At 42.5% G+C, this 27,696-nt stretch overlaps 1 protein-coding gene across 4 annotated transcripts in view; it reads right to left on the bottom strand.

Moving 5' to 3' along the window:
- Positions 1-27,696, bottom strand: part of OSBPL1A (oxysterol binding protein like 1A) — a 158,366-nt gene that overhangs the window by 91,681 nt on the left and 38,989 nt on the right. For 2 of the 4 annotated variants that reach the window (XM_038390998.2, XM_043507971.1), the window contains exons 8-15: positions 26,041-26,108; positions 25,916-25,960; positions 24,066-24,139; positions 23,912-23,975; positions 18,150-18,248; positions 16,596-16,736; positions 9,055-9,136; positions 1,387-1,493 (exon numbers count right to left, since the gene is read on the bottom strand). In XM_038390998.2, the coding sequence (XP_038246926.1) occupies positions 1,387-1,493; positions 9,055-9,136; positions 16,596-16,736; positions 18,150-18,248; positions 23,912-23,975; positions 24,066-24,139; positions 25,916-25,960; positions 26,041-26,108 (680 nt within the window). The remainder of the gene's footprint in view (positions 1-1,386; positions 1,494-9,054; positions 9,137-16,595; positions 16,737-18,149; positions 18,249-23,911; positions 23,976-24,065; positions 24,140-25,915; positions 25,961-26,040; positions 26,109-27,696) is intronic. The other 2 variants (XM_038390999.2, XM_038391002.2) reach the window with 2 other exon arrangements.

Here is a 27,696-nt window from a genome sequence, read left to right as displayed (position 1 = left end):
ACAGGTCAGGAGAACAAGCTTATGTATGGTAACTTGGTTATAAAGCACCCTCCAGAGATCAACATGAACAAAAACATGCAGTACATGTGCACTGAAGTATTGGAATTACACTTGTGATGCAGGAGGGCAGGGGAGCTGTGGGAGAGTGCTAGAGGGGAAATATAAAAGCTCAAGGCTAATTCATAGATTCATAGACAGCTGCAGCAGCACAGAAGCAGTAATTAAGGCCTGGTTCCTTGTAGACTAGGGAAGGGGGCTACAGGTTAATTGGAGCACCTGCAGTCAATCAAGGCCCTGTTAGGAACCTAATAAAGCCCCCCTGCTTCAGGCAGACAAGAGGAAGGAGAAGAGAGGACAGGATCTTGGAGGTGTGTTGAGAGATTTGGAAGATCTGAGTACTGAAGTAAGGGAAACCCTACCCCAGCAGGACAGGGAGACTCCCTTGACCCCAGCATCTGAGGACCAAGGGTAACCTCACCTAAGGGGGACAAGGGCAAGAAACCCACTGGGGTTGAGGGGGGCTGGAACTCAGAGCAAGGGACAAACCCAGACCCCTCCCCTGCTTCCCTCCTCTACCACCTTCCCAGGCTAGTAGCGGAGCCCTCGGCACCCAAGAGCAGGGGCAAAGGGTGGCATCTTAGCTCCCTGCCAAGAAAAGCGCAGGACCTACCAGATTAACATCTGCTATCTTGCCACACACTCAACAGTATAAAACAAACAGGGCGCTATTATGACAACAAGCCCAATGAGTAGGGGGGGGTATCGAAACTAGAGACACACACTAGGAATTCCCTGGAATAATAAAAATGCTGTTAATACCTCGGACTTAACCAATTCCAGATACAGGGAAGAATCTGGATAGAGCCCTGCACACTGGTAACAATAAGTGCAATAAAAAAAAGGACATAGCTTTTTTAAAACTGTCCATGAAAACTACTAAATCAAGAGACCTTTCCAAATGCATGTGGAAGAAGGCAGAACAGTTGGAGACTGTTAATCTGTACAATATGCAAACAAACCCAAGATTCTCTTTTGCATCGATTCCTAGCTGCAGAGGAAAATGCTACTTTCTTTGATGTACCAGATTCCACTCGGAGGCTAGCAAAATTACCAGTCTGGTAAAGGCAGAAGCCTTTGAGGTGTATTTGGTTCAGTACATTAAGTAAGCAAGGCAGCTGCAGGCCTGAAGAGAAATTTGGGGCCCTGGTACATCACATTTGATGGGGTTTCTGCCCTGCTCGTTTATTTACACAGACGTTGAACACATTTTGGGGGCCCCCCCCAAGTACAAATGTCCCCCTTTCCTCTGCCTCCCATTAGTTCTGGCTTCAGTGATGCTCTTAAAATAGTTTATGCAATAAGGATGTGAAGTACAGCAATACATACCCCTTCCTGCTTTGTGAAGAGCTTAAGGCAGTTACTCAAAGCCTCACAAGTTTCTTTTGATACTTCAGAGACCACTTCAATTTTCTGAAGAAATGAAGGAGGCATTCCTGAAAGTCAAAAAAGGACAAGGTAAGTTGTCTCCTAAAACAGCTCAACTACTGATTTTGCACAATTGTTTTACTCCCAAATGGTCAACTAAAAATCCTGTGTATTATGTGCTACATCAGTGCCAGAACAGTAGAAAACGCTCCATCTACAATACAGTGCACAAGTTAATATTAGGGGAAAGTTTCTTCCCCTTGTCCTGAGCTTGGGAAAGGTTGCAAAAAGATAATTTATTCATGAGTTGGATACAGTTTTACTGCACAGCATGGCTAAGAACATGAGACGGGAGAACTCTGGGCTTCATAAGATTACCCAGCCCTAACCTAGGTCCTTCCTTTTTGCCCCTTCTCCAGGAGCGAGGTGTAAAGACCTCTCCTGTAAAAGTATTGCATAATCTGTCATCCAAGGACGGTGTGCAGTTACTGCCATCATGTCAGACCAGGAAGAAAACCCAAGAGGCCACACTCAAGTTGGACAACCAAGTAACCAAAAACAGGAACTGGTGGTAAATATCAAAGAAGAGGAAAATCTTCAAATGAAGGCCAAGACTATACCTGATGGGGTAAATGATGCAAACAGCACAAAAATATCCCCTCTTCACATGCTGAATATAACCATCCCAAATGGATATGTAACAGAGGGTGGAATCATTAGCACTCAGGTCATTTTGTAACTATAGTTGTCACCTGTTATACAGGATACAACTCAAGACTCAAGTTTCCCTTTGTCCTTGCTGTAATCCCCTTATTCATGCATATTAAAAATGGAATTACTAATTCCAAATTAGAAGAAAAAGGTTTATTTCATCTTAAAAAATAATAGGGTTCATTTAAAAACCACCACCACCAGCAACTATGTTGTAAATTTGGGCAATAGCAAATTAAACACCCATACACGCATCTGGTAGTAAAAAGTGATATACCCTTTATGTACTAAGTTGAAAGGAGAGCATGTTCAAGGCTATATAGTGGTTTGTGGCAAGCCTGGCTTCTCCATCTGTCACACAAGCCATTTACAAGCATTATATTCATTGCACTACTGCTACGAAAGCAGGCAAGAAAGTAGAGGTAAGTTTGTACGAGGTGTCTGAGTTTGCAGCATTTCGAAGAGGTCAGATGGCCTTGATAGTGACTACACAGAAGACACAAGTACCGCCACAATCAGTCTCACTAAAAAGTAAGTTCTGTTCTGGTGCAAATACAAGAGACAATTCAGTGGTGCCACAGTTATACGACATCCTCCAGTGTCTTTTACAAGCCACACAAGAGCAATTTTACCCAATATGCTAGAAACTACCCTAGATATTCCATGAATGTTTGTACTTTGACACACTGCAAGAAATTTTGGCTTGATTAAACCTATATATAGTGTGTAATACAAGGACTTCCATCTCTGGAGCCTCTAATTAAAACTGAGAGTGCACTTAACAGTTCTAACTGTGACGATCAAGTTGGATAGGCACCTTCCAAGATGAAAGATACAGGCAATATTCTACTTTTCACCTCTCCTACGTTCAGTTGCTTGCTTTCTTACTTTATGAATGATATGCACTCAAGCTCTTCCTTCAATATTGTTGTGTGTGTTTGGCAAAATAAATAAATAAAAATTTTTTTTTTTTTTTTAAGAACATGGTCCAACTATGGCCAATCTTAGGCTCATTTTAGACTTTTCCCGTAGTTAGTTCCACAATAGAAGGCCATCTTGCAAAAGTCCCATCTTCAGTTCATAAGAGTTTTGCTTTGGGAAAGGCTACCTATACTGCCCCCACAGGAGCATGGTTGTCTGACGCAGTCAGACCACAACCGAAGTGAGCTGTAGCTCACGAAAGCTTATGCTCAAATAAATTTGTTAGTCTCTAAGGTGCCACAAGTACTCCTTTTCTTTTTGCGGATACAGACTAACACGGCTGCTACTCTGAAACCTGAAGTCCTTCAGTTCAAGACAACACCAATTCAAGGCAATGGTATGTGATCTGAGAACAGGTGCAAGCCACAATGTAGTGGTGCAATGCTCTCTGTTGTGAGCCACTGAGATTGTGTCCTAGATTGAATATGTGCTGTCTACATTTCAGTCCTAGATAAATAAAGTTACAGACAAACATTGGTAGGTGACAAGTACTTTGATCACCTTGGTGGGGTCACCTCCTGAGGGGAACAGGCACAGTTTCCTGTAACACTGGAAATGGAAAGATGCATTTTCTATTACTGCAATTGGTTATCAGACTTAGCAATAAATCCATACAAGTCTGGATTTGTATTTGACAATCTGAGGGCACTCTGCCTTAACTTATGGCAAGTTAAGCACCTTAAGATCAGAGGTACTAGCCCTCTTCCAACCAGGAAGACTTCTGCTTTATCTACATTAAATTTCAGGTTGTTGCTCTTCATCAAAATGTTGGTCATCTTATACTAAATTCCAAGGACTTCCTGACACAAAAAACATACACATGTATGTTGTAAAACAGCTTCAAAAAGGGGTGAAAGGGAAGCGAACAGACCATTTCATGCTAACCAGGCAGAAAGGACCATATAATGCTGTAGTTTTGGCCCCATCAGCATCAGAAGGAGAGGAACTGTACTTTATTTGCCCTTTAATTTGTTTTGAATATTTGATCATCACCTTGTATAGTGGTCAGAAACCTGACACATTCAGATGGAAAACCAGTGATAGACAGTATTCATAAAATTAACTTTTTTACTTCATCTAGCTAGTTTGGACATTGTTAGTTGTCCTCTATTTGATTTCCACTGCATTAAACCCCACCCAAGTTAAATACCGCTGACAGCGTTTAACTGACCTTAATGTTTTATTTTTAACAGAGTTTAGTAGTTGCAAAGCCAGTTCTAATGAAACACATTTTTAAAGATAGAATTCTATAAGGCTAGTGTCTGTTTCCAAAGACTTGGAATCACTGTGCAAGTCTACTCCTAGAACCAGCTAAAAGTGGTATTGGCAAGCAAACAATTCTACAATTGCTTCAATATAGACAGCATGCTCTTTTGACAAAGATGCGTTTTACGTAAAAGTTAGCCCTGCAGACAACTTGGACTGGATCAAGGTGGGTTTCCTGTTTAGTAGACCACTACCGGCAAAGGCTTGGCTAGCCACATGCTATCCTGTTAAAGACAATGGGTTTGCACAGGCATTAACAAGCCTTATGGATAGAGGGAAAGCAGCAAATGTGGTATATCTTGACTTTAGTAAGGCTTTTGATACCGTCTCGCACAGCCATAACAAAACAAACAAAATAACCTAGATGAAGCAGCTATAAGGTGAATGCATAACTAGCTGGAAAACCATTCCCAGAGAGCAGCTATCAGTCGTAGGCACTGACTCCGTGGGTGCTCCAGGGCTGGAGCACCAATAGGGAAAAATTAGTGGGTGCTCCGCACCCACTGGCGGTCAAGCTCCCCCTCCTCTCCTTACCTTCTCCCCCCCACCCCCTGCATGCCACATCCCTGGTCCTTCCCATCCCTCCCAGCACTTCTCGCTCCCGCCCCTGCCCCTCCCCCGGCCACTTAACAGCTGTTTGGCAGCACTTAGGACTTTTGGGAGGGAGGGGGAGGAGTGGGGACGCGGCACACTCTGGGAGGAGGTTGAGAAGAGGTGGGGCAGGGACAGGGACTTGGGAAGGGGGTGGGGCAAGGGCTGTGCAGAGGCGGGGCAGGGGTTGAGCACCCACTAGGCAGAGAGGGAGTCAGCACCTATGCCATCAGTAGTTCACAATCACTTAAAGATTATGGACGATACCCAAGCTGGGAGGGGTTGCAAGTACTTTGGAAGATTGCATTAAAATCAAAATGATCTGGCCAAACCGGATAAATGGTCTGAAGAAAATAGGATGAAATTCAATAAGGACAAATGCAAAGTACTCCACTTAGGAAAGAACAAATCAGTCGCACACATACAAAATGGGAAATTACTGCTAGGAAAGAGTACTACGGAAAGGAATCTGGGGGTCATAGTGGATTATAAGATAAATACGAGTCAACAGTGTAACACTGTTACATCCCAGAATGATGTTTGCTTTTTTGCATTAGCAGGAATTTTGTAAGCAAGACACGAGAAGTAACTCTTCCACTCTACTCTGATTAGGCCTCAACTGGAGTACTGTGTCCAGTTCTGCGCACCACATTTCAGAAAAGATGTGGACAAACTAGAGAAAGTCCAGAGAAAAGCAACAAAAATGATTAAAGATCTAAAAAACATGACTTCTGAGGGAAGACTGAAAAAACCTGGGTTTGTTTTGGCTTAAATTGCAGCAAGGGAAATTAGGAAGTATTTTCTAACTGTCAGGGTGGTTTAGCACTGTAATAAATTGCCCATGGAGGTTGTGGAATCTCCATCATTGGAGATTTTTAAGAGCAGGTTGGACAAACACCTGTCAGGGATGGTCTAGATAACACTTAGTCCTGCCATAAGTGCAGGGGACTGGACTAGATCAGTGGTTCTCAACTGGAGGTCTGTGAGCCCCCCCCAAGCTGGGAGCAGCACGGGGCTAAAGCTGGTGGGCCCCCTGCCCCGAAGCCAGGAGCGGTGTGGGGCTGAAGCCAGCAAACCTCCAGCTCCCAAGCCAGGAACTGGGAGCCCCCCTCATACAAAACCCTTAGTTACCCCCTGCCCATAGGTGCCGACTTTTGGTTGTGGGTGGATGCCGCATCCCAGCTCTGCCCCCTTTCTCAAGGCCCCACCCTCACTCTGCCCCATTCCACCTCTTCCTGCCCCTGCTCTGTCCCCTCCCCTGAGCATCTCCTGCCTTGAAGGCGAGGCGTTTGTGTTCGGGGGGCTCAGCCTCCCCCCAAAACTGGAGATTTTCAGCATATTTATATACTTTTCATATTCTTGAATGTGTGTCCATCATTGGCATCTTAATGTAATTATTAAAATAGTAATGAAATACATCATACCATCATCATGAATTACAGTATATTAAAATCATTACACTCAGCTACAAGCTGTCTTCACTAACATCCCAGTTTAAAGACATTATGTTCGCTCTGGGCTTCACACCTGCTTAGGGCCTGTTTGGGAGTTGAGGGCCACTGATGGCTGTGGGAAGAAGGTGGATGGGAGGGACAAGGAGTGGAGAGTCTTTCCCCTCTCCCTGCCCCTTTTTCCTCTCCCTTTCTTTTGCTCTCCCTGCCTGTTTTCCTTTCTCTTGTTTCTTCTTCAAGTCCTTGCTCCATTTCCTGATGTTTCTCCCCTTCTTGCTTCCCACCCATGTCCCTTTTCCCATCTCTCTGCTCCCCACCTACTGGTGGCTCTCTGTCTAGTGCCTGTTCCCACCCACACATTCAACATGGCAGAGGAGGTTCCCCCTCCTTGGGTGGGAAGGTTGCCTAGTGGTTAAGGCACAGGCCTCGGGCTCAGGTGTTCTGGGTTTGATTCTCTGCTCTGCCACAGACTCCCTGTTTAGCCTTGGGAAAGTCACTTCACTTCTGTGCGCCCTCGAACCTACCTGCCAAATGAGACTAATGCTGACACTGCCTCCTAGGCTAAATCCATTCATGGTTGTGTGATGGGGGAAGTGGAGATACCAGGTGGGTAGATTTGGGCTGAATTTCTCCACAGCTAGAGAGTGAGAACCAGCTCCACACGGGGGGGGGGGGGGGGGGGAGACAGGAGAGAGAGGATCTCAGGCCAGTTCTGCACAGAGTGGGGTCCAGGGCTTCTCCTCCTCCCCCACCCCGGCACAGCTCCTGCTGGAATCCGGGGCTTCTCCTCCCCCTAATCCACCACTGCACCACCTTGCAGGGTCCCTTGGGTCACCTGATGCCTGCTATGGCCAGAGTGGAGCCTGGCTGGCAGAGAGCAACCATACATGTGGCCACCAGCCCAAGAGGTGTAGGGCAGCCCTAGGTGAGCAGGGGCTGGCTGCACTGCTGCTAATAGCCCAGCACTCCCGCTCACGCCTAACCTTAAGGCTTTTTTTTTTTTTTTTTTGGTGAGACTCACTCAGCTCTTGTGGAAGTAGGGAGGTGGGAAACAGCTGATTTGAGCCTGCCTGCAAAACAACTGATCACAGCTGCACACAGGTTGCCCTTAGGAAATAGCTCATCAGCCAAGGCACCCGCAAAACAATTGATCCCTGGCTGCCAACAGCTGGTAATCCCAGTGGGTGCTGAGTATCCCCTATTTTTTTTTCTCCTGTGGGTGCTCCAGCCCCACAGCACCCATGGAGTCAGTGCCTATGCCCCTTGCCCCCACACAGCCCCTAGATATCCCTTTCCTGCATCCTGAGCAGGGTTCAAACTTTTTGAACCAAGTCCCCTTTTCAAGTTATATTTTTTGGTTGCATCCCACCACAGCCCAGACAGGCTGGGTGATCTCCTGAGTGAGTCAAGGGAGTGGAGGTGATGCTCCCTCCCTGGACCCTGCTGTGTCAAGCTGGCTCAAGCCCCACCAGCTCTTGCCTCCCCCCAAACAGAGGTAAAACTATGCCAATGCCCAAGGGTGCCCCCAGCCTGGAGCCTGAAGTTTCCTCCCATCCCCTCCCGCCCCCCACCGGGCCCTGGCTTTTTAATAGAGTGTTGAGTGGGGCCTTAGCAAGAAAAAAGGTTGAGAATTCCTCAACTAGATGACCTCCTGAGGTCCCTTCCAGTCCTACAATTCTATGATTAATAACTAGCACTCTAATTTGAGCTTACTGCATTTTAACCACTGTTAGAAGTAGTAAGGACTCAAATATACATAAAGGCCAGATCTGTTTATTAAAGCGGTTTCTTTTTAAAGCCCCCACTTTTCAGATAAATATAATTTGAATTCTCAAATTACCACTTTTAAACCTTAAAAATCCATTGATTTCAATTTCATATTATGCATATATGTACAAGGCACTAGCCCAAAACAAGAGCAAGTCAGGATCTCTTATATTTGATGCCTGTACATAATAGCCAGTAGCATACAACAGAGTTCCAGTTAAGTCCAGTGGAAGCCAGTATGTGATTTACAAAAAATTTGTGAGCTCTCCCCAACCTGCTGTGTCCCCTTTTTGGCACCTTTATACAAGGACGCTGGAATATGTGTCATCCCACTGACCCATTAGTTTCTTTTTTATTAGATTTAATTCATCCCCATTCCACATGGTCAGTAAGGAAGGTAGGAAGAGGGCGTTTGGTACCTTTAAGGGGACAATAAAAGCTACTGCTCTTGTGTTGTAGAGCCATTTAAATAAGTGATTCCAAAGCAGGAGGAGCTCACCTATACACTCATTTATCCTGAAAATACTATTTATGGACAAGTTACACCATAGTTTAAGCCTCCAGGAAGTTGTACTAACTGCCTCAATGGATGTAAAGCATCAGCAGAACCACTAGCTATTTAGCAGTTATAATGGTCAACTTATTATTTACTTGAAAACTGAAGTATTCAGTCTCAATTTCTAATTAAAAAGCAGTGGCCCTATATTCACAGGCATCTTACGTTTCCATTTTGGTTAAGTTATTTGACAAAAAGGGTGGACTTCCTGATTTTCTACCAAGTGGTTTATTCAACACAGAGCATGTCAAGAAACTGCAGAAAGAAACTGAGTGTAATGAAAGTTACAATTGCTAACAATGTTACCTTTAGTGGTGTTGCACGATTTAATCATTATGAGGAAGTTGGATATCTCTTTATCTAGCCTTTGTTGACATGATTGTGCCTTCTGCAAACAAAGATAAAAAGCTATTTAAAACATGTACTTCTAAATGGAACAGAACTTCACACATTCTATTAAACACACTAAAGTTTTCTTAAATACAAGTTAGAGATACCTAACAATTTGAAAAAAAAGATGATATAAACCCACTTTTTTCTTAAGGTAAATCAATAGATGACTGGTGCCTCCCCATATTGGGGAAGGGGGCACTAGCTAAATGGGAAGACAACCTCCCTATGCATCTCCCCCTCCACCCAGAGCCCCCATGCTCCCCCCACAGCCCCTCATTACTTACAGGGGGAGGGGAGAATGGGCTCTGTCCTCCCACTGCACTGGCTCCCCCCAGCACATTCAGCTGTTCTCCCTGGCAGCCAGGCCCAGGCGGGGAAAGCCTGGCTGAGGAGGTGGCAGCAGTGGCAGCCTGCTCCCTGCCCAGGCTCAGCTTGTGGGGATGGGTGTCGAGCATGCTGGGGAGAAGCAGGGGGACTCTGGCTCGCTTGGCTGCTGTCCCTGGAAGCTGAGCCTGGGTAGGGGGCAGCCTGTCACCACCACAGCCAGACACTCTCCCAGGCAGCGGCCCAGCATAGCTGGAGAGGTTCTAGACCCACCCCTTCCTCTCCCAGATGGCCACTGGGGAAGCACTGGGCCAGCCATGCCCCCCTGCCCCCGTGATGAGCCGCTCAGTCTGCAGCATCCTCAGTGTGTAAAAAAGCTTCATATGTTTCTCTCTCTCTCGAGGTGTCACTGCACACCTGAATGGCTATATCCAAAACCACTTTAATTGCAGTATATAAATTTCAATAAGCTTTTCAGAATCAATCAAGTTTTGTTCAGAGACCAACAGTTACATAAGCTATTTTCCTCCCAATTTAGTCTTGCCACTTAGGGTATGTCTACCCTGTACTCTAAGCCCAGGCCTGTAGAACACAGACTGTTTCCAAGCCTGTGACTGAGCATCCACTCTACAACAGTTGCTAGACCCAGTTCTCACAGCTGTGCTAATGCGACTATATTGCATTACGTAGACCTTTGACAGGGATCTGCACCTTGACCTGTATCCACACTGCAAAGCGACAGGGCTTGGACCCGAATCATAGTGGTACTCTGGCTCTGATCCATACCCTACAACATGGGTCTTGAGTGCTCGATGACCTGACTCAGACTGATTGCATCAGGACCAAAAGGGGGTTTGGGCTCAAATCAGAGCCCAAGCTGTGCCTTAGCGTGCAGTGAAGACATACCCTCATCACAGGCAGCCTCCTTCAGCGCTTTAGCTGATTAGAGTGGACAAATGCTGGCAAGTGAAAAGTTAAACCCAGAGCACTGGCATGGTGGCTCTAAAGGTGGTATGTTCATTTTAACCTGTTTGGTTAGAAACCTGGTCAACTTCATTTTTGGATATCCAAACATGCAGGAAGGGGCAGGCACTGCCTCTCAGGATCAGGTCCTTAGACTCCACTGTAGTTTGGAGGCATCTACTTGTAGAAAACATGCCCATTCCAGTGAAGTCCCAAATACACTTTTCTTTTGAATAGTGATTACAACATGCATTGCTGTATTTGCAGAGTTATTAGGACACTTGGCATCACTTCAGATTTGATTTAACATGTTAAAAGAAATAGCCTCTGTAAACTCTCTTTGTAAGGGGAATGTAAAGACCACTAATGAAATTTATGTCTACACAAAGCTTTCTACTGCCAGAGATGCTTCAGTCTCTGGGAGTACAAGCGAGTCAAGGTGACACAGCTAAGAATTCTCAGATTTCAAAGCATAAATTTAAGCACTAATGAAGTAAGTTTAGTTTAACTAGAGCAGAATTATTCATTAATCATGTAAGTGACATATGATGCAGTTTCTCCAGTAAAGAGAACAGTGCTGTTGCATTCTACAGGTTATTTGGCATGAACTTGTCATAGGACTACATAATATATATATGACACTCAGGCTGTAGTAAGTCACTTCAAAACTAAAAAGCATCACATTGTACTAGACATTTCATGTGGAAACAGTTACATGCATTACCCTTTATGACAAGAGGTTGTCGGGGGAGAAGAGAGCAAGGGTGAGAAGAGGTAGAGCAGTCAAATATACTCTTTAAAAAGAGCACCACTGTTTGGGCCTACATATCTAGGAGCGAAAGGCTACTCTAGAACGCTAACCCTGCACTTCTATTCTTTAAGAAGAGAAAAATACCCACCCCAAAAAAGCCAAAACCCATTTTTGCTCCAACTAAAGAGGGATCAGCTTAAGGTAAAGAATTGGTTTGTAGCCTGAACAGAGAGGGTCCACATAAGCATTTACAAAAGGTGTTCATTACCAATTCTCTCAAGTTACTTTAACTAGGAGACGTATACACTTACTGGCATTGTGGTGGCTCTAAAGGTGGTGTGTTCAAACAGGTTAAAATGGTTAGTAACCTGGTCAACTAACTGTGCATCACTGCTAATAGAGGCCTATGGTGACACAGTGTTGTCTTCATGTAACTTGTTTCACTCTTTTTGTGCATGACTAGGACAGCAATCATTAACTGGTTTGGGCTGGTCATCTTCTTTCCAGCTCTGAAAGAAACTGCACCACCTGCTGCTGGTTCTGTTTTATGTGGGAATCCTCCAGGCAACCTATTCTTTGCCGGGTTATCAGATGCCCAAATTTTCCCAGAATGCACCAAGGAAGCCTTGTACATCATTACCTGCACGTTTGTTACAAAAGCTGAATCATGTTACTTGTAATCTATTAGGCCTTGCCTACAAAAGAATTTCTATGCAAGCTTCTACACTGTTGTACTGCTACCAGACCAGCTTTACTAGGGTGTGCGCTAGTGTAGAGTGGCCTCTGGCATTTTAGCTACCCTGCTCAAAGACTGTTTAGACAATGATAGAATTCCAGCAGACTTTCTAGCATTCTAATTGGTGGCAGTGCAACAGCATGGAAACAAAGTGCTGGGGGTAGACAAGGAACAATGGTGACCCTGTCTTATTAGAAAAATGATGTTTGTAGTGGAGCAAGCTGTGAGGAGATTAGTTTCAGGGGGTTTCTTCCCCTCGGAGATGTCAAATCCAAGACTGAAAACAACAGGGTAAAAAACCCTGGGGTTGTTTAAAGACTCTTCAGAGCCCTTGCTGAAAAGTCTTCAAGGAATGAGGAGTTTCAACTATGATTACATACAACTTTATAAAATTAAATATCAGCACGTATATAGTTGTCCTCTCCATCCCCTTTCATCCTCTGCATGTTGCTTCTTTTCAGATTATTCTTTTATAAGGTCTTGAGAGGAGGGACTATTTTCTTCCTTTGTGGACATTACCAGAACACAAATAAGGTTATGTTTTACCAAAAAGCATGTGCATTTCATGTAGTTTTTCTACAGAATTAGGAGTGCATCAGTATTAAGGATAGTTAATTTTCCATTAAAAAAGACTGTTTTGACAACTGGGTTTTTGACTAGAGGGGTTTTTTTGGGGAGGATGGAAGTGAGGAGGGGGGGTCTGCTTCCCCACAGAAAAATTTAGACTTTCATCAAAAATAAAAACCTAAGATTTGGAAATGCATTCAGAGTGCCTCTTGGGCAGGGTGGATAAAAAAATCAAGGATTTAAAAATAAATAAATAAAATCATTTTATTTTTTATAACATGCTTTTTGAGGAAAAAAGCAATCTAAAGATACATTATAGCCCAAAGATATGTCATCATGGAATAGGGATTATAAATTCTAATTCTATAGTATGAGAATATATTTGTATAATGTTTAAGAAAAGTTTTGTAAATGCATTCCAAGAGTTCATGGATTAGGGACCCAATTTTATGGGGTTCCAGGGGCTTCTGTATAGATTTAGGCTATATCTTTCTATCTATCCAATGGAACTCAGTATTCAGTCTCTCTAGAAGATACCATCAGAGATATTTTGTTTTGATGTTCTCAAACTGCGGATTTGTGTCTCCAGAAATAACAAAATTTTTTAAATAAAATAAATAGATGTTACTATATCGCAGGATTTCTGTATGATTTTTAATTTTATATAGTTTAAAGATCCCAAACTAATGTTAATTAGAACACTTTTCCTTTCTCTGTGAGCGGTTTGCAAGGCCAAACTGCTCAGCACATCCTGGAACAGAAAGTTTGTTCTCAGAAGAGATAAGACTTTGCAAAAACAACTGTTCTTCGGAACAGCACACAGACTCCCACCCTTCTCCTGTTCTTTATCTTGCTTCAGAGTAGCAGCTGTGAACAAGTACTCCTGTTCTTTTTGCGGATACAGACTTACTTGTGGCACCTTAGAGACTAACAAATTTATTAGAGCATAAGCTTTCGTGGGCTACAGCCCACTTCATCAGATGAATAGAATGGAACCAATGAAGTGGGCTGTAGCCCACAAAAGCTTATGCTCTAATAAATTTGTTAGTCTCTAAGGTGCCACAAGTACTCCTGTTCTTTTATCTTACTTGTTATGTATGTTATGGTAAGGGGGTTAAGCATTTTCGTTACATCCTAACAGTTGCTAAAGTCAGAAGAGATACATGTCGAAATAAAGCTCGAGAATGCACGTGAATGGATGTTGTGTGTAAATAGAAGATGAATGGTTAGGAGTGCCAGCCTAAGAGTTAACACTCCAGTATGGCCAAAGAATGCGCTAAGTGGAGATAACTGGATGACCCCTGGAGGGCAGATTGGAATCCACCCAACAGCCTGAAGGATGGGGAACCAAAGAAGAAGATAACATCTGGCAGCACGGAGCCGTCAGGGATGCCATCTGCCGATTGATTCAGCAACAGCATGATAAAGCCACCTCCATAGATAGAATAAAACGCCTATAAAGACAGACCCTAAAGACTAAGGACTTGAGTCTAGTTCTACAACCACCCTCCAGGAGCATCAGATGCACATCTGACAAAGACTCTACTCCACCCTCATGCCCAGGTTACCTGGCCAATAACTTGGCATGAGCAACCTCTAGGCTGGTAACTAACAACTTTGCAGAAATATATACGTACGTACATACGTGTGTATGATGTAGTAAACATGACCGTTTACTTGCTTTGCCTCTTTTGGTATTTTGTGGGAGTGCATGGGATAGAATGTTTATGATTACTTGTTTACTGTGCCTCTTTTTGTATTCACAACACACACGGCATTTTGTCTTATCCCCTTTTAAAAGATCCTGTTGGGTTTTATTTTATTGGTATAACAGAGGTGAGAAACACCACCTGTTATTTCTTTCCTCAACCCTATTGTCCCTCTGCAAATTTGTGTACACAGTCAATTCCTTACCTTTCTCTACAAGTGCAAAGTTTCAAAAAGTTCAATGGATAGAAGATTGTTGGGGGTGGAATAGATCTGGACAAGGAGAAGAAGTCTTGAGATAAATGTGAGACAGGGACAGGCAGTAGAAACAAAAGTGAAACTGTTTGAGCAGCATATTCCAGAAGTCTTGAAGTCTCTCTGAGTGTAGCCTTCATTGATATGAGATCTACCATACCATTCTCTCACCAGAAGGGAAAACCCATAATGGTAGCAGGCCGTAAAAGAGACTCAGTTTGGGAATAAGAACCATTCAAGAAATATACATTTGCTGATTATGTTTTAAAGAAAAAAAATCACACCAGTGAACTGGTGGAAGTCACTTAAGCACTTGGATTCAGAGACTGGTGAAGTGATAATCTCACTTTTAACAGCAGTAGCTTCTTCTGCAGGTGTAGAAAGAATATTTTCTTGCTTTGGACTAATTCATTCCAAATTGAGAAATCGTTTGGGACCTGAAAAAGCAGGAAAGCTTGTTTTTCTTTTCCAGATTATGAACAAAACAGGAAAATGAAGTTGAAGATGACTAAGTTAGCTGCAGAAGCCAATATTTTAAGTTTCTCATATTGACCTGGCTGACTATTTAATATTTGTGTGGTTTTTTTAAAAAAAATATATTTCATTTAACTATTTTAGTTGAAAATTTTAACCAAAAAACCAAAGATTTAAAAAAAACTCAAATGTTTAACTATTCAAAAATTCATATGCTTGTTTTGTTAAAATATTATATGTTTGCTGTTGAAGAAAAATCCAGTATACATAACATTGTTTTAGTTAAATAAAACAATTTAAATGTCTCTGGTGATGTTCTCCTAATACAGCATGGAAAGAAAATCCTCCAAATATTAATGATTAACCTGTTGAATTGGAGACATTCATGAAGTCGTTGGGAGGTGAACTATCTGCTTCAATTATCTTAGGTAAATGAAATAACCAAACACTCATTTGTTTTCTGATATAGCTGTAAAACTAATCTGAAAAATTTTCAAAATAAATCACTTTAAAAATGTAAAGGTGTACCTTCTAAAAATGAAACCTACATCTATCTGAGTTGAAGAATATGTATTAAGGTTAGAACAATGTTAAAATAGTTTTAAGAATGCACTTATGTAGAAATCCATGATTAAATCAAGTCTTCCTGACTAGCGACTTAAATCATGATTTAAATCAAATCCACTATGCTCTTGGGAGCTATAGTTCAGGTGTTATACACCCCATCTTCGTCTCTGGGCCAGGTTCCTCAGACTATGATGCCCCACAGCAACCAAACAAAAAGCAAACTCTGTGGTACATCAAAGGACATGTAATTTGGTTGGGGAGCACAGCCCACAGTGAAAAACAGGGCACGAGCCACCATTTCCAAATTGAGACGTCTCCTCCAATCAGCTCTAGTCATTATTTAAATGATTGCAATAGACTGCAGGAATAGAATTTAGAATTACAGATATACTTGTTCAAGTTATCCTGAAATAAAGGTTTGCTTTTCATTAGTGCAGCCTTCAGTGTTTCCTGTCGAGTCACCTTGAACTTTTCTGTACCCTTCTATTTTCCTTTAATACACAAGACAAATTTTTTGAAGCCAGAAGTTTGATGGTAGAGCCAGTACCACAGCAGGAACTCAGTTTCATAGTAAACTGAAGGCCCTCTCGTAAGTTGCTTCAAGTTATGTGAAGTGCCTTGCATCAAGTCAATTCAGATGAGGGCCCCATGCATTAACACCTATTTCTAAGCATACTCGATCAGAACAGTATATTGCTGAGAGTTACAGCCTATAAGCCTGAAATACTTTAATGAAGACTTAAATCTTAGACTAGAGGACATGTCAAATACTTCAAGCTCCCTCTTCTGGCCAAAAGTGCTCAAAACAGTTTAACTTGTAACAGTTCATTTTTGTGTTCATGTTCTTAAATTACTAAATACAGGCCGTAGTAGTATACATTCACTATTACATGCAGAGTATTGAGCATGAATGAGATATCACAAACTGTATTCTAAATGCCAGCAGTATTTGTGGCCACTGAGAACAGCCAAGTAAATGGAGGGAGACGTATTACCCAAACTAGAAATGGTAAAGCTGCTCTAATACATCTCCAGTATTCTGTAGTTAAAGACTAGCAAGCACCAATTTATAGTTTGCCAGATGTAAAAGCCATGTATTCCCATACATACTTTCAGCGTTTCTTGCAATTCTGCAACAGATACTGTGTCATCATCTTCCTCATCACTCAGCTGTTCTTGGGTACAGTAGTGAGTGCTGTATGCAGAGTGGTCTTCTATTGCCTCCAGCCAGTTCTGAAAGTAAAGCAGCCACTGCAAGAATTCAGCACTCATTTTAAAGAGCACAGCTCTACTTCAGCAGCAGCTGAACACTGGCACATGTAAGAGACAATTGGTGCTTCAGAAGGAAGCAACAGCTCAGTTATATTTTTTTTTCTTCCTTAAAGATTCCTTGAAAATACCTAGTTTTTAGACAGTTACTCCATTTTCAAAAATAAGAGTATAATACACAAAGGAAAATGGCATGGTTATTAAGTTGCTAGACAGGTGTTATTTATTCCTTCTCATAACACAAAAACTAGGGGTCACCAAATGAAATTAATAGGCAGCAGGTTTAAAAAAAAACCCAACCAACCGGAAGTATTTCTTCACACAACATGGTCTGTGGAACTCTGCCAGAGGATGTTGTGAAGGCCAAGACTATAACAGGGTTCAAAAAAGAACTAGATAGATAAATTCATGGAGGATAGGTTCATCAATGGCTTTTAGTCAAGACTGGCAGGGATGGTGTCCCTAGCCTCTGTTTGCCAGAGGCTGGGAGTGGGTGGCAGGAGAGATCACTTGGTGATTGCTTGTTCTGTTCATTCGTTCTCTGGCACCTGGCATTGGCTGCTCCCAGAAGACAAGATACTGGGCTAGATGTACCTTTGGCCATTCTTATGATAGGGACTCTTGAGCTGGGTTAACTTCCTTGTTTTGCTAGACTCCAAATGACTTGGTGGAGGTCATGCAAGGAGTCTGTGCCACTGGTCCCAAACTCCAAAATGTAGATTATACTTCTCATCCTTTGTCTTGTCTATTTAGATTAGAAGCTCTCTGGGGCAAGGACTGCTTTGCCATTATTTTGCACAATGCCTGGCACAATAGGGCTTAAGTCCAAGTTGGGCTTTGAGGCACTACTGCAAGATAAAAGATCCCACAGATTTCTTCATCTCTAGAAACCTTGAATCATGCCTTATAGATGAAGGATAAATAGTATGTTCAATACATTTATTATTGTAGCACCTAAAAGCCTGAGTCACGATAGTGCTCTTATTTCTCCCACCTCCCAGTTTTGGTTAGAACATTATCCCTTGTTTAGAATGCGTGGCCCTAACCACACATCTTTGAACCTATTTGCAAGAATACACTAACTACCTTTCTTGGTTTGGGATGAGGGACTGAGTCAGTTGCAACAGAACGTTAAGAGCTCAAACAAAAACAAATTCTCAGACTACACAGGTTTTCCTATAACTAACTGTTTCAGCAGTGGAATAGCAACAAACATACAACTATTCTGAACGCCATGTGTCCATGAGCCAGTTCTCTATACTACTAGTGAATCCAAAAGTATAGTATTAATATACACAGCTCAAGGATTCACAGTTAGCTCTATGCAAACAAAATTAGATCATCTCTTCCATCTACACAAAAGTTACAAGATTAGAGACTTAAATTGGTAGTTACCTCTCTAGCCGTAGGAGGAGAGTTTTTAGGAACTTTAAAACTGTGAACACTGTCATCGAAACATTTGACATAGAAAAGGCAGCTGTCTGTAGATTTTACCTTTGATTCAAAAGAAAAAAAAAAAGGATCATGAGTTTACAGACTCCAGAAACAGGCAACTAAGGTTTTAAAAAAAGTTTTACTGGCAGTTATAAAATATTAGAGCATAGTACTACTCTAAAGTACTTACAAATGGTAATATGGGTTATGTTTGTTCTGGTTTTCAATTCAAATGTGCTCAGTTTTTACAAGCAAAGATGATTTAAACTAGCCACCTGCCATACCAAGGGAACTGTGTCTCAGCAAAGCTGTTCCTTGCCCTTATCTCATGCATCACAAGTAAAGACTGCAGATCACTCAGCTAAATCTGCACATCCCCAATATCTTCAAACTTAAGTCCTCAGCAACCCCCATGCAACTACTGCTTTCAATGGTTTGCAAGGTGCAGCCAGTTGGAACTTAGCAAGCTTATGGATGCATAAAAACAGTCACTCAGCTGGACTAGGACATAGTAAAAAAAGGCTGCTATGACCATCCACACGAAGCAGACCTGCATAAAGTAGTGAGTCATTTTTCAGACTAGAAACTCACTTTGAAGAAACAGTTTAATATAGTTTTAAACACAAGCAGTAAGAAACTAGTACTTACCTTCTTGGAAGTGTTGTACAAGATGTATTGCATATGTCCATAATACTGGAGGTATGCATGCACTTCATGCAGCAGTGCTGGAGAGCTTTTCCTAGCATTACCCACAAGGGCAGCCCTGCTTAGCTCCCTGTGCTGTGAGAAAGGGATAAAGGGCAGAGATGCCCACCCCCCTCCTCCAGTTGCTTTGTACCAGAAACCAATGGTAGACTCTGATGTGTCAAGGAATAAGGGTGGTCATGTAATGGATGTATGGAACCATCCTGAAAAACAATAGTTATGAGAAGCTACATAACTGTTGTTCCTTCGGGTGCTTGCATATGTCCACTACACTGCAGGCGACTCCAAAGCTGTTACTGCAGGGAGACAGAGCTCACTCTCATTGAAAGAGGGATGTATGGTCACATTGCCTGCATTTGCATTATATCCCTTGAAGCTGCAGACGGTGCATAATGTCTGGTGAAAGTATGAATCAAAGACCACATCACTGCTCTACAAATGTCCACAACTGGGACATGTGCCAGAAACATCACTGAAGTTGAATGTTACCTGGTGGACAGCACTGAGAGCCTAAAAGGAGGATTTGCTCCTCTTAACAGTATAAGCCACTGCAATACACCTGCATATCCAGAGAGGCTGCTACTGACCTGAGTAACTACTGGTATCCTTTAAAGTCATCTGGTACTGGGGAATGACGTCTCTGGTACCAAGACCTCATTAGAGAAGAGGAAGTGGTTTACAGCAGAGGCAAGGGAAATGGCTGAGTTGGTCTTGCAGTACCAGTGATTATACCAGAGCTAGCAATGGTAAGTCAAATGCATAGGTGTCAGGAGGCTGTTCAGTACCATCACTGGTCTCAGGGTACATCTACACTACAATTAAAACCCCCCTGGCTGACCCATCAGCTGACTTGGGCTCACGGGGCTCTGGCATAGGGATTGTTTAATTACAGTGTAGACATTGAGACTCAAGCTACAGCCTGGGTTCTGGGACCCTGTGAGGTGGGAACCAGAGTCAGTTGGCAGGAGCCAGACAGGGATGTCTAACTGCAGCAAAGACATGCCTCAAAGGTGGTAGGAGAAGTATCCCACTGGGGGGGGAATACTCGTATGAGAGGAATTGATTCTGGAAATTGGAGGCATCCTCCAAGGCAACCAATAGGGTCCTTGTGAGGGGCTACTATGGTACCAGGCCCCAGGCTTGCCTGGGGCAAGCATCCCAATCCCTGGACAGATTGGTCTGAGCCCCAGCAATGAGAAACAGTGGTCTCTATGCTCTTGGTATAGTGAAACCCAAGAGTCGGGAGAAGTCTTGGAGCACCCAGAGAATCTGGCGAGATATGGTGCTGGCAGAGGTTCTCTGTGACCTCAATTGGGATCTATGCCTGGACCACAGTACTGGAGCAGCCTGGACAGCTTCCAAGCCAGTAGTACTTGGCACAGAGGATCTTGCGCTGTCCCTATGGAACATGGCAGTGCTAAGTCTAAGGCAAGTGATGCCAAGGACAAGCAACCCGGTGCCTTTAAAAGGCTGTGTCAGTGCCAGGTGAGGATGCTCACATTGAAGCAGATGACAGCAGTACTGACAGGCATAATAAATCTAGCTGCAGCATCAGCCTCCATCTGTGTCTGCACCAACAAGCTGCTGACCTGCAGCAAATCAGACAAGACTGCTGTCACCACTGAAGAAGTAGCCTGTCACAATGGTCCCTGATAGGGGACCAGGGTGGTTGTCTCAGGTCTGAGTGAGTCTGTGCTGGGGTGCAGCAAGTCGAAGGGTGCACTCTACCATCAGTACCTGAAGGATCCTTTGTGAAAGAGTCCCATACCCTATGCTTCACGGAGCCAAAAGTGGACATATGCTTGTGCTTTGAGGCCAGGACTTTGATTCCCTGGCCTTGAAAAGGACAGTCTTGGAGACTGGGATCTTCTGCAGCCTCTTTCAGCTGACATGACCAGGGAAACACTTTGGGAAGGAGTCTCTGAAGAGCTTCCCTTAGATGATGGTGGCTCCAATGCTGGTCTAAGAACAGCTTCCATAAGAATATAATGGAGGCACTCCTCTCTCAACTTCATCCAAGTCTTGAAGACTAACAGATAGGTGATCTACATCTCTGATGTTGCCTTCACCCAAACACTTGAGGCAGTGGGAGAGTGTGTGGGGGGGGTGTCACTAACAGGTATAGGCTTCCCACAGCCTGGGCAAGATTTGAACCCCCGGGACCTTGGCATAAGTTCCCTGGTACCAAAGACCCACCAGACTGGAAGGACCCCAAAAGAAGGGCTAAATCAAAATTAAAAGATCAATCCTTTTTCCAGGTAATACTAGGTAGACTGGAGCATTGGTGTTTATTCATAGATACTAAGGTCAGAAGGGACCATTCTGATCTAGTCTGACCTCCTGCACAATGCAGGCCACAGAATCTCACCCACCCACTCCTACAAAAAACCTTACCTATGTCTGAGCTACTGAAGTCCTCAAATCGTGGTTTAAAGACTTCAAGGAGCAGAGAATCCTCCCTCAAGTGACCTGTGCCCCATGCTACAGAGGAAGGCGAAAAACCTTCAGGGCCTATTCCAATCTGCCCTGGAGGAAAATTCCTTCCCAACCCCAAATACGGCGATCAGCTAAACCCTGAGCATACGGGCAAGATTCACCAGCCAGATACCGAGAATTTTCTGTAGTAACTCAGATCCCACCCATCTAATATCCCATCTCAGGGGATTAGGCCTATTTACCTTGAATATTTAAAGATCAATTAATTACCAAAAATCACATTTTCCCATCATACCATCTCCTCCATAAACTTATCAAGTAGAATCTTAAAACCAGATAGATCTTTTGCCCCCACTGCCTCCCTTGGAAGGCTATTCCAAAACTTCACTCCTCTGATGGTTAGAAACCTTCATCTAATTTCAAGTCTAAACTTCCTGGTGGCCAGTTTATACCCATTTGTTCTTGTGTCCACACTGGTGCTGAGCTTAAATAATTCCTCTCCCTCTCCTGTATTTATCCCTCTGATATATTTAGAGAGAGCAATCATATCTCCCCTAAACCTTCTTTTAGTTAGGCTAAACAAGCCAAGCTCCTTGAGTCTCCTTTCATAAGACAAGTTTTCCATTCCTCGGATCATCCTAGTAGCCCTTCTCTGTACCTGTTCCAGTTTGAATTCATCTTTTTTAAACATGGGAGACCAGAACTGCACACAGTATTCCAGGTGAGGTCTCACCAGTGCCTTGTATAATGGTACTAACACCTCCTTATCCCTACTGGAAATCTCTCCTGATGCATCCCAAAACCGCATTAGCTTTTTTCACAGTCATATCACATTGGCAACTCAGTCATCCTATGATCAACCAATACTCCAAGGTCCTTCTCCTCTTCCATTACTTCTAATTGATGTGTCCCCAGCTTATAACTAAAATTCTTGTTATTAATCCCTAAATGCATAACCTTACACTTCTCACTATTAAATTTATTCCTATTACTATTATTCCAGTTTACAAAGTCATCCAAATCCTCCTGTATAATATCCCGATCCTTCTCTGAATTGGCAATAGCTCCCAACTTTGTATCATCTGCAAACTTTATTAGCACACTCCCACTTTTTGTGCCAAGGTCAGTAATAAAAAGATTAAATAAGATTGGTCCCAAAACCGATCCCTGAGGAACTCCACTGGTAACCTCCCTCCAGCCTGACAGTTTGCCTTTCAGCAGTAGTCCCGTTGTAGTCTCCCCTTTAACCAAATTCCTTATCCACCTTTTGATGTTCATATTGATCCCCCTCTTTTCCACTTTAACTAATAATTCCCTATGTGGCATGGTATCAAACACCTTACTGAAATCTAGGTAAATTAGATCCACTGCGTTTCCTTTGTCTAAAAAAATTGTTACTTTCTCAAAAAGAAGGAGATTAGGTTGGTTTGACACGATCTACCTTTTGTAAAACCATGTTGTATTTTATCCCATTTACTATTGACTTCAATGTCCTTAACTATTTTCTCCTTCAAAATTTTTTCCAGCACCTTGCATACTACAGATGTCAAACTAACAGGCCTGTAGTTACCCGGCCTTGTGAACGACGCAGCTATGGATGCAAGAAGGAACTAGAGGAGCAGTGCCGTCTCTGCCCTTTATACTCTCACCCCTATGTGTAGCACTAGGGAAAGTTCTTCACCACTACAGCACAGGATACATACACTCCCCCCCCCCGTAATGTACATACACAAGCATTGAAATTATTAAGTCATTAATGCAAATAGATTAAGTTTTGCTAGAGGCATATATTGAGCACCATATTTCAGAAGTTTTGCCTTTTAAAAATAAGCATAAATGGTTGGCTTTTGCTTTATTAAAAAATAATCACAGGTAGCTCCATTTCACTGTAAATTTTTTGCCAGAAGTCTAACAGTTTTTCACACTCTTTAGACAACAGGTATAACTAGGTTATAGTTTAAGATTATTTCAATTAAGAGTTAAAGAGGGGAGGTTTTTTTTTTTTAAACCCGATATTGCAGACTTGAGATATAGGCTCAAAGCAACTGGAATAGTCCCCCTCCCAACTTCTTATATTTATTGCTTATTACCTGAGCCCCCAGAGTATACATTCTACACATGGCTTTCTACATGCCCAAATAATGCCTCCCATACCTAGCTTGGTACTTTTAAGCTGTGTAGTGTCCGACTGCCTCCCCCTGCCAGAGCCTTTAGCTGCAGCATATAGCAGCGCCATGCGATGACAGCATGGACACAGCCTGCCGTGCACTGTGGCATGTACACACACCTGTAGTGCCTGTACTCTACACTGCTGTAAGCATAGACCTAGCCCTTAGTTACCAAAAGGGTAAAATCCTTTGTAAAAGTGTTATTTCATGTCACATATTACAAACAAAATGATGATTCTGTACTATATATTATCTATGAAATATGGGAAGTTGTCTAAGCCACAGTGATCTGGAAAATATTGAAGGAACTGAGCCAGAAACCATATGTAGTGACTTAGCCAAAGAATTCATAATCTTTATGTGCACAATACCAGCGTATGACTGGTATTTTAGAAGCCCTGCTTCACATCCTACCGTGCAGACAGCTTGTGTTAGGTGCTTGCATCCTTGGCGATGATCATTATTTACTGCATCAGCCCTTTAGAAGATTTAAAATAAATAAATTTTAAATTGGAAAGGTAAGGGTCATTAAGTTTCTAATTATCAAGAAATTAAGTGTGACACTTACTGTTTGCAATACCAAGAAAGGACTCCATGTTCTAGTACTACCCAGTAAAGTTTCCAGCCAAAAAACCTTGAACTCTAAAAGAGAATGTCAGTCATTTCAAAGCCCATGGCTACTCCTGATAGCCACCAAGTATTGCTATCAGTTAACAGTCTACATTACTTATAGCTTGCAATTTTATTTATTTTACTTCAAATGTGATCGAAGAGCTATATCTATTAAAACTCTGAACATTAATTCAGTATGTTTTTTCAACTATTCTATTTCCTTCCCCAAGAAGTGGGAGACCATTTATAAAAACCAAGTACAGGTTTGGTTGTATCCACAAAGACAACAACATTTATGGAGTTTTAATGAACATTGTTACTCAATAGGAACCTTCCTGGTCAATTAAGTTTAGCTTTGTTGTAGTTCAGCACTCAATATGGCTATCCACATGTTTGATCCCTTATACTGGAGTGGTTGTTAGTACCTACCAGAAAGGTTTCTTACCTATTACCATAATCAAAAAGTAACTCATCTAGACAATCTGACACATGCAACAAAGAAATTGAGGATGAAATCCAGATAGCAGGAAGTAACCTGGAGGGTTGCCATCTGCACAGTAGTGTTTGCTTTTAAGAGTTTATAGCAATGTTAAGAGATGCCTAAAAATCAAGGCTTTTAATCGCCATTAGATATCATGAGGAGAGTGCACTTTACAAGCTGCAGCTTAATATTTTGGTTTTTAGGGTGTAAATAAATGATTCTGTATAGGCAGTTAACCAACTTTGTGAATTACTATTAAACTGAACTTTGGTTTAAGCCAAAGTATTTATAAGATTTTTAAAAATATATACATCTCAAAAGAACTTCTGAAGAGTAAAGTTGCTTCATGTATTGTACTTAAACACATCTTTATAGGATAGAGAGGAGTTACATAAAGATTTTCCCTATAATAAATCAGGAGAGCTAAAACATCTTTTGGGGATATACAGAACAGAAATGTTTGTAAGCTTTTATTACCATCTTCCCTATAATTCAGTTTTCAAGGAATAGGCTCTATCCTATGGATAATACTGAATACCAGTGAACCAGTAGTCAGATTACTTAGATATTTATGTGGCCTTCAAAACTGTAGTAGAAGCAAAGCTCATTTATTAATGGAGTTGATCTTTAAAAGGTAGGCAAGTACTATCCCCATTGTACAGATGGGAACTGTGACATGGGGTAGATGAAGCAAGACTTGTCCAAGGTCACAGGGAGCCTGTGGCTGAGCCAGATATTGTACCTAGATGTCCTAAATCCAGAACCAGCCTTCCTGTCTGAGGATTAGCAAAAAGAAAAGGAGTACTTGTGGCACCTTAGAGACTAACAAATTTGAGCATAAGCTTTCATGAGCTACAATGGTCCACCTTGATCACCACAACAAAAGGTTTCCCCTGCCCCGCTCTCCTGCTGGTAATAGCTCACTTTATCTTACACTCTTGTTACAGTCTGTATGGTAACATCCATTGTTTCATGTTCTCTGTGTGTATAAATCTCCCCACTGTATTTTCCACTACAGGCATCCGATGAAGTGAGCTGTAGCTCACGAAAGCTTATGCTCAAATAAATGTGTTAGTCTCTAAGGTGCCACAAGTACTCCTTTTCTTTTTGTGGATACAGACTAACACGGCTGCTACTCGGAAACCTATCCGAGGATTAGTTTTGGAAGTGTGCTGTAATGCACCTGTCAAGATATCACAGAAAAGCCATCATAAATCAACCCCCTCTCAAGAAGGGGAGAATACAATCTGCAGGGATAGACTTGGAAAACAGTGTTTGGGTTGTTTTATACATTATGAAAAAAGAGAAAGTAAAAGAAAACATACCTTCCACAGGAGACCTTCATATCGTTTCAGGCGTTTGTTGATCACCTATATAAAAAAATATTTAAAAAAAACTAATCAAACTGATTGTTTCTTGAACAGTTTAATATAGAATCTTTTGTACCCACCTTTCCAATGTTTCCTCCAAGTATCTGTTTCATTTCTGCACCTTGGGCTAGATCAAACGGCGTCTGGTCTGTTTAATAACCAAAATAAAATCCAGAAGAGAGTTTAGCTTTAATTAGGAGTTATGTCCTACAACAGATCTTTAATGCTGTGGATAGGTATAATGTAGTAATTACACTGGATTCATTTAATATGGCATAAGGTTTCTATCTAGCTCAGAGGGAAAGCAATGGCAATCATTTGCTTATTTGAACATTATCGATAGAAAGAACAGCTGGCAGGAGAGTGGTATACTAGCTATGATTCACTTCCTATAGTGAGACACCTTCTGAACCTTACAAGATTTGCTCACTTGCCAGACAAGAGCAATTCTTAATTGACCAACAAATTATATTTGTTATTCTAAAACTGTGGGCAAACTGAATTTTGCTAGAATTGGTAAGGAAGAGTTTTGCTGGATTATAAAAGCCTAATTTTATTCTAGTCAACATCTGCCAGTTATTTATTGGTAATTTACCCAGAGTGTTACAGTCAATTTAATAAAAAAAGTGACAAGATAAACTTTACAAGTGGGATTGTCAAGAGAACCTGAAGTGACACAGGAGCATCAGTCCCAATAACTTTCAATGAACTGAAAATTTTATCCTCTGCTTTTACACTGCAATGCTCATCTCTGGCAGAGTTAGCAAAAAGTGACTCAGAACCCATCTATGTGGTGCAGCGACAGACTGTAGGGGTGTGAATTCTAATGCACACCAACATGTTGCACACTAACTGGCTCCTGCAGAGACTGCTGGTGAGCACTAATAGCTCCCTATTGCATTTTAATTTAGCACACAAGTTAGAGTGCAATAGGGAACTTTTAGTATACCTCAACAGGGTCTTCACAAGCCAGTTAGCATGCAACACATTGGTGTGCATTAGAACAGAGGTTCTCAAACTGTCCATGGACCACCAGTGGTCCACGAGCTCCATTCAGGTGGTCCGCAGATAGTCCCCTCTAAAGTGCACATCTGGGTGACCACACAAAAGAATGAAGGGCCACCCACCTAATTAGTGGAACCGCACAGGTGTGGCTGCACTAATTAGGTGCCTGGACCCCTGGAGAAGACGCACATGTAAGGTGAGGTAATGGCCTTGGGGGGGGGGAATAGGGGTTAGGTAGGAGGGGGCAAGGGGCTGAAAAGAGGGGGTGGGAGCAATTTGGGATGTGCAGGGCTGCAGCAGCCAGAGAAAGAGGAGACTTCCCCAGCTCCAGGGCTGCGGTTGCTGGGGAGAGATGGCCCACCTTCCCAGACTCAGCTCTGTGGTTGCTGTGGCAGGGGAGAGACCGCCCCTCCTTCCCAGCCTCATCTTGGGGACTGCCGTGGCGGGGGAAGAGAAGGAGAGACCTCACCCCCCTCCCTCTCAGGGGCTGCCATGGGGGGGGGGGGGAGAGAGGGCACATCCATCACATTCGAAAAGTAAGTACTGATATTAAAATATCAAAGTGCTATACAATAGTTAGCCAGCAGTACAAACAACATTTGGAAAGATCATTAAGTGGTCTGCTGAGACCCTCAGCAATTTTCAAGTGATCCAAAAAAAGGTTTGAGAACCACTGTATTAGAATTTATAGCCTGCAGTTCACATTGCTGCACCATACAAACAAGGCCTAA

The sequence above is a fragment of the Dermochelys coriacea genome, chromosome 2 (assembly GCF_009764565.3).
Source record: "Dermochelys coriacea isolate rDerCor1 chromosome 2, rDerCor1.pri.v4, whole genome shotgun sequence".
Lineage (NCBI taxonomy): Eukaryota > Metazoa > Chordata > Testudines > Dermochelyidae > Dermochelys > Dermochelys coriacea.
The sequence above is the reverse complement of the archived record's forward strand: the minus strand, read 5'-3'. Positions and strand labels throughout refer to the sequence as shown.